Below are 10,589 nucleotides of genomic sequence, written 5' to 3'. Positions count from 1 at the left end.
GTAACGTATTCTCCAAGGCAAACCTGCTCCGGGGCAGGTTATGTTCTGGTTTAGAGATCTCAAACCGAAATTGGGCCAATCGGATGTGAGCTAAATTAACTGACACATCCAACGCAATAAACTCACTCCCCCAGTTTCTCGTCCTCCAAATTAAAGGTCACTATGTAGTAAAAAAAAAAAAAATTTAACAATGAAATTGTCTGGCTTTAATGATCATTTCTTAGAATTATTTTATGATTTATATAATTATTATATGATATATATTATTATTAATCCAATACACACAAGAATTTTTAGTTTAGCAGTTATTATTAAGCATTTAGTTTCAATGAATATTAATATACAGATCATACGTAATATAAATAAGCTGTAAATAAACTTTAGTGACTACATGTGACCCTATATAAACTAACTTTGCAAGTTTCACCTGCACTGATAGAGCAAGATAATTTATTTTATTTGTCCTTTTTCATGGACAAGTATTTTCATCAGTCTAAATGAGTTTAAATACTTCATTTTCTTCAATCTCTTAAGCTTCAGCAAAAGAGTTTTGAATCACGCTGGCTTTCTCGCGAGAAGTGAATCATAGTTTCTCTCTGTTGCAAGGCAAGTGATTGGCTGTTCACCACTGATGTCACGCATTCATGTGTACGTGCTCCAAAACTCAGGTTCAAACCTGAGTTGACAAAGAAAGTTGATGATCAGCATTATGGTACCAACAAAGCTGGATTGGAGTGGTTTGGTTTTGTCAACTCGAAACTAATCCTATAACCCTCCCTAAGTTTGTTCAACTACCATCATGGTACAGGCCCCTGGTTAGAAAATCCCAGTTTATGTTTATATTTTTTATCTATGTAAACTGACCAAATGTACTTTGAATTTTTTTTTTTTTAATAGAATAAATGCAATTTTTTTTATTTATGAAAGAGTGATACAAAATCTGACACATTTTCAGAGTTTAGATGTAGGTGTAAGTTATGAATGTTGGTAGTAATTCACAAATGTTCCCAACAATTACAAAAGAAAAAAAAATCACAACTAGCATAATTTGCCCTTTTCAGAATTGCAGACTGCAGAAATGGGGATTTAGATAAACCTGGCAACCATATGTACAAGCGCACTGATCGGCAAGCAGCTGTAAAGTTGAGAAGTCTGAAATGCTGAACGTACATGCTTTTGTAGCACTCCCCCTACTGCACTGGATGACATGGTAGCCTACATGTCTACATGGTTTCCCCGATATTTATTCATTTATTTATTTTTGCGCCACGTGACTTTTCTCCCCTCATTATCAAAACGAAATGATTTTTAGTGAGTAACTTTTAGGAAAGACAAATAATTCGTGAGGTGGGTAACTTTTATGTTTAGTAGTGCCTGTAGACCTATGCATGTATAGACCACAAGATGGAGACGTTTTCTTGAATGTGTTCAGAACGATATTTTATACCTTATTTGTGCAGTACAAAAGGTATAATTCACTTAAAAATGAAAATTGTGGCACCATTCAGGTCATGCTGCGTATTGTATGCCATGGAAGAAGGAAAGTCTTTGTTTGGAACAACGTGGGTGAGTAAATTATGACAGAATGTTTGTTTTTGAGTAAAACATCACTTCAACCATTTAAATACTCTGATGCCCGGTTCTAGTCCCAGACTAAAATCATGTTTGAGCTGTGTTAACTGAAAGCAACTTTCACTGACATATCTTAAAATATGTAATGCTTTATCTTTTGCTAAGACACATTTATAAAAGTTAATTTAATAAATAAAATTCAATGTTTTAATTGAACAAAAGCCTAATGCTAAAGCCCTGTCTGTGACAGTAATTTTCATTACTTGTAAGATGAATAAACATAGACACAGGGATATTTGGCATGAATGTACTTTATCCAACAAAATGTAAATACAAAGATGCAAAGCTGATCATATATCATAAGATTTAAATGTAGTTTAAAACAAAAAGCAGCTTGAGCAAATAAAAAGAAAAAAATGCCATATGAAACAAGCAATTTTCAAAAAAACTGTCCACATTAGGCATAGAATAAAAAGGCAAAAAGCATTCTCTAAAAATTGTAAACAAGAAGAGCAACATGGGAAAGCATCAGAAGTGGTTAATAAACAATACAAGTGCTTCACCATTATGAAATATACAAATAGCAGCATTTTAAGCATAATTTAACGCACAATGTTAAATACAGCATTGTTTTAGGAGTGCAAAGAGGAATTGTCTTGATTCTGAACATCCTGAGACAGTGATCAAATTGGATTAGGGGTAACTACAGTATGGGTCTCTCTAAACCAGTGGATCTCAACCTTTTTCACTTCAAGACCCCCTATTGTCCACAACAATACTTGAAAGCCCCCTTCACTCACAATTTCTACCCAATAAAATATAGAGCTTTAGAGCTTAACATAACTAGAAAGATGTACACTGATGAGGCAAAACATTATGACCAGTCACAGCTGAAGCGAATATCATTGATCATCTCATATTGAGGTCTGGGTAGATTAGATGGTAAGCAAACAATCAGTTCTTGTAATCTACATGTTGGATGCTGGAGAAATGGGCAGGAATAAATATCTGAGTGACTTTGACAGTGGCCAAATTGTTATTGCAAGGTAACTGGGTAAGAGTATCTCTGAAATGCCAAGGCTTGTGGTTTTCTCCTGGTCAGCAGTGGTGAGAATTTACCAACAGTGGTCCACAAAATGGTGACAGGGTTTTGGGCACTCAAGGCTCATCGATGCATGAGGGCAACGAAGGCTCTCCCGTCTGGTTCCAGCCAACAGATCATCAGTCTACTGTAGTACAAGTCACACAAAATCAATTGAAAGCACCTACAATGGGCATGAGAGTGTCGGAACTGGACCTTGGAGCAGTGGAAGAAGGTCGCCTAGTCAGTTGAGTCCCATTTTCTTTTACATCACATGGATGGCCTTGTACATGTGTACCTGGGGAAGTGATGGCACCAGGATGCACTGTGGGATGACGACAAGCCAGTGGAGGGTGTGTGATGCTCTGGGCAATGTTCTTCTGAGAAACCCTGTGTCCAGCCATTCATATGGACGTAAATTTGACACGTGCTACCTACCTAAACACTGTTGACATGACACTGGTGTTCCCTGGTGGAAGTGCCTCTTTCAGCAGGATAATGCACCCTGCCAGACTGCACATATTGTTCAGGAATGGTTTGAGGAACATGATGAAGAGTTCAAGGTGTTGTCCTAGCCTCCAAATTCTCCAGATCTTAATCCAATCGAGCATCTGTGGGATGTGCTGGACCAACAAGTTTGATCCATGGAAGCTCCACCTCACAACCTGCAGGACTTGAAGGATGTGCTGCTAACTTCTTGGTGCCAGATACCACAGCACACCTCCAGGGGTCTTGTAGAGTCAATGCCTCGACGGGTCTGCACTGTTTTGGCACCATGAGGTGGACCAACAGCATATTAGGCAGGTGGTCATAATGTTTTGGCTCATCTGTGTATATTTGTTAAAAAAAATAACCAAATACTAAGCCATATCTTGTTTTTTAAGTTGGTTTAGCTTATTTTAAATACTGAGGCCCCCTTGGAAGTTTGTTGTGGCCCTCTGGTTGAGATCCACTGCTCTAAATGGAGGAAAATCAGAAAGAACTCAAGTGTAGTTACAAAAACTAAACCCTCACACTGCAGGCAACACGGAGGATTTTGGAATTCTGGCACCGGTGATGCATCAAGCTTATGGATTTTTTAAAAAAACATAGAAAAAGCTGTGGAAAACTGATGCATTCTTATGGAAACATAATTCGATTGAAGGATTCCCAGATTCAAACGGCGTACTGCTTTGGTTGGTTCTTGAGGCTGAAGGTCCGTTCGTTTTGTGAGATCACATGTGCTGCTCGACTATTCAGCAGCCTGCATTCATGAAGAACATCTGTTGAGATGGTAATATGGAAGCATATTAAATCAACGCTTTAGAAATGTGACTGCTGATTATGATTAAAGTATGTTTTAGAAAATGGTTTTGATTAATGTAGATGTGTTTAGTACATACCACTGAACTGTTTATAGGCTTCATCAACAATGGCATTGTTTGATCTCTTTATCTCCCAAAAACCATCATCCACCCAAGGTTTGGTCTCTGGCACCTCAGGCAGTTGGCCATTTTTATACATGCCTGCTACAAATTAAAGAGAAAATAAGTTATAGAACGTATAGAGGCAGAGCCTCATACAAAAACAGAGGAAAATAATTATTTTTAAAGGGAATGAATTAAAATTATATATATATTTTTAAAAAAGTCATATATTAAAAAGTAAAAAAAAAAAAGCTCGGGGTCTGCAAGATTTTGTACGGAAGAGGATCATCTCGAGATTAAGATCGAGGTTTTTTTTGAAAGACAAAGACTTTTTTCTCAATTTAGCGTCTATTGTCGACATTTTATTTAGACTTTTTTCTCGAAATTTACAGAGTTTTTTTTTTCAAAACACAACAACTTCTCAAAATGTAATGATTTTATTCTCAACATATTTCGACCTTTTTTTCTCAAAATATAATGTTTAATCTTGCATTATAATGACTTTAATCTCAAGATGGTTTTATTTTTTTATTATTGCTTGGCCCTCATCTACGGAAGAGGATTAGGGCCAAGCAGTAATAAAAAAATAAAACCATCTCGAGATTAAAGTTGTTAAATTTCGAGAAAAAAGTCGAGGTAAAATGTTGAGAATAAACTTGTTAAATTACGAGAAAAAAAATTGTTAAATTTGAGAACAAATTCTTTAAATTACGAATTTGTTCTCATAATTTAACGACTTTTTTCTCGTAATTTAATGAGTTTATTCTCAACATTTTATCTCGACTTTTTTCTTGAAATTTAACAAGTTTATTCTCAATATTTTATCTCAACTTTTTTCTTGAAATTTAACGAGTTTTTTCTCATAATTTAACAAACTTGTTCTCGTAATTTAACTACTTTTTTCTCATAATTTAATTACTTTATTCTCAACATTTTATCTCAACTTTTTTTCTCGAAATTTAACAAGTTTATTCTCAACATTTTATCTCAACTTTTTTCTTGAAATTTAATTTGTGTTACATAAAATTTGAGAAAAGTAAAATGATTTTTACAAATTTACAATACCTGTTAAAGCTTTGGTAGGTTTATTTAAATGTTTTTAAAATAAGTCTATTATGTTCACCAAGGCTGTATTTATTTGATCAAAAATATACAGTAAAACATTGTGAAATATTATTAAAATTTAAAGCAACAGTTTTGTATTTGAATATATTTAAAAATTTATCCCTGTGATGCAAAGCTGAATTTTCAGCATCCATTACTCCAGTCTTCAGTGTCACATGATCCTTCAGAAATCACATGATTTCTTCTTGTTATCAATGTTGAAAACAGTTGTACTGCTTAATATTTTTGTGGACAATGTAATTTTTTCAGAATGTACAAAGAAAAGCATTTATTTGAAATAGAAATCTTTTGTAACAAATATCTTTACTCTCCTTTTGATCATGCATCCTTGCTCAAGATATGTATTCATTTCTTTGGAAAAAAAAAGTTAACATGCATGCACTAATTAATCAAATATGTTTAACCCCAAAAATGTTCTAAAATTATTTTAAAATCTATTAAATAACAGGATTTACATTCAAGTGAATACCTTTAATAGTATCATCAATGTCTTTGCATAGTTGATATAAGTCACTTCCACGTCCCACCACCCTTTCACCTTAAATGACACATTAAAAGGGAATATGATAACTTGCTAGACTGAGTACAACATATTATGAAAAAAAGTATGCTAAATAACTTTTTTGTTGTTGTTGTTAAGCAGTGTTAAGCAAAATAAAATGAAAAACTCACCATCCAACACTTTCAAGTTTGGGAACATTTCAAGAATAAGAGTTCGGTATGATGGATTCTTGCAGACTGTAGCAAAATAAATAAGAATGAAGTACAATGTTTTGAGTGCCAAAATGATTTAATAAATTAACGTCCCAAAACTGCTAACCTGGATTACTGTAATTATAAGTGTTGTCCTTCAGTCTGATGCTCTCCAGCTTTCTTAAAATCTTGAGTGCATGAAGATTATCAACACTGTAGGTGCAATACAATATGTGTCACTTATAGAAAGGTGGATAGGAAAGCAGATAAATATGAGAAGCTAAGAAAGGTGGCTTACCTCGGTATCACATTACCAGCAAGATTCAAACTCTGTAAACTTTCACAGCTGGAAAGGGGTTCTGAGAAGAGACATGTTCAACTCCAAAAGTCAGATATAATAGCATTTATTTTATATACAGAGTAATCAGATTAAAGGGGCTATATGTAAGAATTTATAAGCTTGTAACGAAATTCAATTCAATTGTGAAAAGTCTGTAGACTGATGTGAAGGAAAGCCTGTAGACTGACTGTTTTATGTGAAGGACTCAGGACGTTTTTGCCGGGGAAAATCAAAAGGATGTGACGTTTATGCGTGCCCTTTCGTTCAATGACACATGAGGATCGACTCCTCGTCGTAAGTCCAACTCCGTATCGGGGGAGCTACCGAGCAAGCTTGGTCATGGCCAAAAAAAGCTAAACATATAGAGCCGGTTAAGCGACGCAAAGTCCAAAGCACGTTCGTTTACAAATCGGACACTCCGGTAAGAATCGCTTTGAAGTCGTAACATCATATTGCACAAGGAGACGCGAACACGCGTCTTTATTCATTCAAAATCCGACCCTGGCCGTCATCGAAACCGTGTGTGAAAATGAGCAAAAGGGCTTATTGATGTTTTACCCGCCTCTAGCGTTCGTTTCTGTCGGACGTACTCATCGGTACGTAATTTTGTGTCTCACGAAAACGTGCCCACGGGTACGTCTCTACTATGAGACCAGGTTGGTTTATCCACAAGGTGGCAACCGTGCCCCGAGGGCGTCGATTCACAAGGTAGTCAAAGAAAAACTGCATAAACAGAACAGACAGGAACACATGCAAGCTACAGCAAAAATGGAGGCCTACATAGACGAGAGATTGTGTGAAGAGGTTAGAAAGTACCCTTATTTGTACAGCTCTAGCATTAAAGAATACATATATATTGTAACTCTTGGTGAGAGATTGCTCAAAACTGTGTTTGCGTCGAATGTCTCTGTACACGTACGAGTCAAATCAAGTATATTTTGCAAGGCTGTGTGTATAACTGTGCACGTGGGCTGGCTGCAGTTCGCTTAGCGGCCACCGGTGTCGCTAATAACAAGGGTTTCTGAATTCTGCATATACCCCCTTTAAGGTTGAAACAACCTTTACCTAAATTTGAGATTCTGTTAGCTGACAAATTAAGAACGAGAAGTCTTCGTAGAGGTGAAAGAGGCCCCAGATTTGTGATGTTATTTCCTGAGAGGTCCAGCCTCTCCAGGTTTACACACTCTCCTATACATCCAAGATCATAAATTCCTGCACAAAAAAAAAAGCAAGATTGTGTTTGTGTGACCATGAGAATGTATTCAGCAAAGACACCAAAACCAATATAGTCTTACCTAATTTCCTCAGTTTAAGAAACAAGATGGACTCCAAATCGAACTCCCCAGTGCGGGATTTCAGAAGCACGGTGGTGATTTTTGCACATTCTGTTTCTGGAATATGAGGAGAAAATGTGTGATTATAAAAAAGTCCGAACAGTATTAAAGCTCTTTCTGGTCTGTTAAGTATTTTCTGTGGGGAGATTATAAATGTGGCTCTACATGATTCAAAAGATTCATGGTGATTACGGTTTTAATCTCCCTTTATGTGTCGCTTTTCTTTAACTCTCAAAGACTGGATTACAGCTGCAGCTCCCTCTGGGTTTAATGTAATGCCTGAAAATATTAATTTTTAATTCTGACACTTTTATCATTATATGATACCAGCATCTTTGTGTCCTTACATTTAATTTGTAATTTCTTCTTGATTTTTTTTTTATTTCTTCTTGATTTATATTTTATATATATATTATATATATATATATATATATATATATATATAAAAATGTAATAACAGCAGTTATTTTAGTTGGTTGCTTTTTTTAAAGTGTAGAGGACATACCAAAATGTATGTACCAAAATGTTTATAGATAAAGATGACATGACAGGTCATCTTCTTGTCCAAAGGCCTTAATATTAATAAAAAACAAAGATTTGACATCCAAAGTGTGTAAGGTAGCACAACTAGATCTCTTTTATTGAATCCAAAAGGTTTTAATTATATTTTGCTACATATAAAGGTATTTTAAAGATTTAAAAGTGTCAAAAGGTCATTCGGTTTAACCGTCCAAAGGCCAATACAGCCATTTCATTTGTGATTAAAATATCTTAAAATGTAATAAATGTATATACTTTTTATTCTGGCATGATTTTATAACATCATATATCAACATAGTGCCAAAATGGTATTAAAATTATGTGTAGAAGTCATTTGTTATGAGAAAGAATGTCCGGAAAAATTAATTTCATTGATGTTATTCGAAGTAACCAATATAATGGGACCATTTTGGATCAAGTCATGCGGTCAATATCATGTGACAGGATGTGACATCATTCAGACACCTGCAAAGGACCACATGGTCATGAAGTAACTTACTCTTTCTTAACTATTTGAAAAATTCATCTTTTCTCTTGCTCATACACATGTCCCGAAACATCAGGTTATTTGGTACAACCGCTATAAAACATGAGAAATGTTGTAATATTTTAAAGACTTGTACTAAATATAACATGTTTAATTGTCCTTTTGTTTGCTAGCTAGATATCAGCCGAAATTTTGGTTAAACCGAATGACTTTTTTTGGTGACAAATTTGGTCCATCTTAAGATAATTGATTATAAAACAATGATAATTGATTATAAAAACCACAATCTCATTGTTAACACTTAAAAAAAACTTCAAAATTAATTATATCTCCAAAGCTTACGCTGTATGTCCTACCCCTTCCCTATTCAACTTACGGAAAAAAACGAAACTGTCTACGCGTTCATTCCGTAAGTAGAACAGGGAAGGCGTAGGACATACAGCGTAAGCTTTTTGAAGAATGCGGAAAGCGGAAGTACGTTCAAGGCGATCATTTGTGTTTATAAAGCATATACAGTTATATTTTTTTGAAAATGACCGATTGATTCGCTAGATAAGACCCTTATTTCTCATCTGATAACGTTTAAAGCCCTTTGAAGCTGCACTGGAACTGTAATTTTGACCTTCAACCATTTGGAGGCCATTGAAGTCCACCATAAGGAGAAAAATCCTGGAATGTTTTCCTCAAAAACCTTAATTTCCTTTCGACTGAAGAAAGAGGGATATGGACATCTTGGATGACATGGGGGTGAGTAAATTATCAGGAAAATTTTATGTAAAAGTGTACTAATCCTTTAACTAAATCTTAAACTGAAACTGAACTAAAAACTGGAATAAAAATAATTAAACCTACAGTAAATAGTAATATCTAAAAAAAAAAAAAAAAAAAACGCATAACAAAACAGCTAAAACATTAGTCATTTTAAAATGAAAATCGAAAATAAATAAACCCAATTCAAAACGTTAATAAAAACTTCAATATAGCCTTTAAATAACACTAAATCAAAACAACACTTGGGATGGTTATAACTTTACTTTCCTGTAATCCAAAAAGGTGCAGAATCATAACAATAATCAACTGAATAGCCTATAATACAAAGCTATACTAATCCATTTTAAGTCAACCATGACAACACACACAGCACCCACTTGAAAGAGTTTTGCCAGCTGATAAGAAAGCCGAGATTATGTGGATACACTGAAAGTTGTCGCAAACCAACAGTTGGTTTAATCAACGGAGCCGAAGCTTGTGTTTAATGAACCCAAATTCAGCGCACATTCGGAGCAACAAGAGTAATGCCCTGAAGGAGACGCCGTGCTGTTTTACTGAAATTATAATGAAAGGCTGAATTTATTAGGCTGGCAAATATACAGCAAAATATATTTAATTCAAATACATGTTATTGTGGTCCCAGAAGTACATTTGTGAATCAGCACCAGTGTGTGTGGACAGCTACAGCTGCTAGCACGCGCTAACGTTTAAAACACCGCTTTATCAAGTAACTCACCGTTGTCCTTTTCCCTCTTACAGTCCATTGTCGCTGAGATTTATGCAGTCATTCGCAGATTACAGCATGGGATGAATGTTTTGGTAATAAATGCTGGTGGGCATTTACAGTATGCAGTACGCACGGGCGGATCTGAGCAGGTGTGACTGTTAGCTCTGCGGCTAGCTTCACTGTAATGTCTGCCCTATATAGCGATGATTTTAATGAGGGGATTATTTGCCCCCCTGCTGTTTTACTGCTCCGGTGTTTTTCTTCATTTCAAACGCTCTCTTGGTTTAATTAACGCCGGGATACATTATTTATTTAAAGTTCAGACCAGCCGGAAGTTACCCTTTCAGTGTTTTTGTGTGCTTACAATGGTAACTAGGATATTGTCATGGAAACAAGGGTAAGGAAGGCAGAACTTTGAATTTTTGTCATGTAAAATTTGTATTTAAAGTTAGTTTCACTTAAAATTTTAGTTTAGTTTTTATAAATTAAACTACTCTTTGTTATGAGCCGCGA

The 10,589-nt window shown here is 35.2% G+C and overlaps 1 protein-coding gene across 2 annotated transcripts; it reads right to left on the bottom strand.

Annotated features, from left to right (window-relative positions):
• Nucleotides 1-2,288: 2,288 nt before the first annotated feature.
• lrrc61 (leucine rich repeat containing 61) lies at nucleotides 2,289-10,222 on the bottom strand. 2 transcript variants are annotated; one of them, XM_067380140.1, is made up of 8 exons: nucleotides 10,086-10,222; nucleotides 7,513-7,608; nucleotides 7,283-7,429; nucleotides 6,176-6,236; nucleotides 6,005-6,090; nucleotides 5,857-5,922; nucleotides 4,036-4,161; nucleotides 2,289-3,915 (listed from the first exon to the last, which is right to left on the bottom strand). In XM_067380140.1, exons 1-8 carry the CDS (start codon nucleotides 10,111-10,113, stop codon nucleotides 3,809-3,811), a joined length of 717 nt encoding a protein of 238 aa, XP_067236241.1. In that variant the 5' UTR covers nucleotides 10,114-10,222; the 3' UTR covers nucleotides 2,289-3,808. The 2 variants fall into 2 exon arrangements, with proteins under 2 accessions (XP_067236241.1, XP_067236243.1); XM_067380142.1 differs by having other exon boundaries at nucleotides 4,036-4,158.
• Between the last annotated feature and the right edge of the window lie 367 nt (nucleotides 10,223-10,589).

Source organism: Chanodichthys erythropterus, chromosome 24 (assembly GCF_024489055.1).
Source record: "Chanodichthys erythropterus isolate Z2021 chromosome 24, ASM2448905v1, whole genome shotgun sequence".
NCBI classification, from domain to species: domain Eukaryota; kingdom Metazoa; phylum Chordata; class Actinopteri; order Cypriniformes; family Xenocyprididae; genus Chanodichthys; species Chanodichthys erythropterus.
Note: the sequence above shows the minus strand (reverse complement) of the source record. Positions and strands in the feature narration are given on the sequence as shown.

Bases quoted from the DNA above. Each gene is read 5' to 3' on its own strand.
- lrrc61 (XM_067380140.1), bottom strand. From the start codon at position 10,113: ATGGACTGTAAGAGGGAAAAGGACAACG. The intron at 6,237-7,282 runs GTAAAGGTTGTT...GTCTCTTCTCAG, and splicing joins TAACAGAATCTCAAATTTAG to AACCCCTTTCCAGCTGTGAA. The intron at 5,923-6,004 runs GTTAGCAGTTTT...ATTTTGCTACAG, and splicing joins TTATAATTACAGTAATCCAG to TCTGCAAGAATCCATCATAC.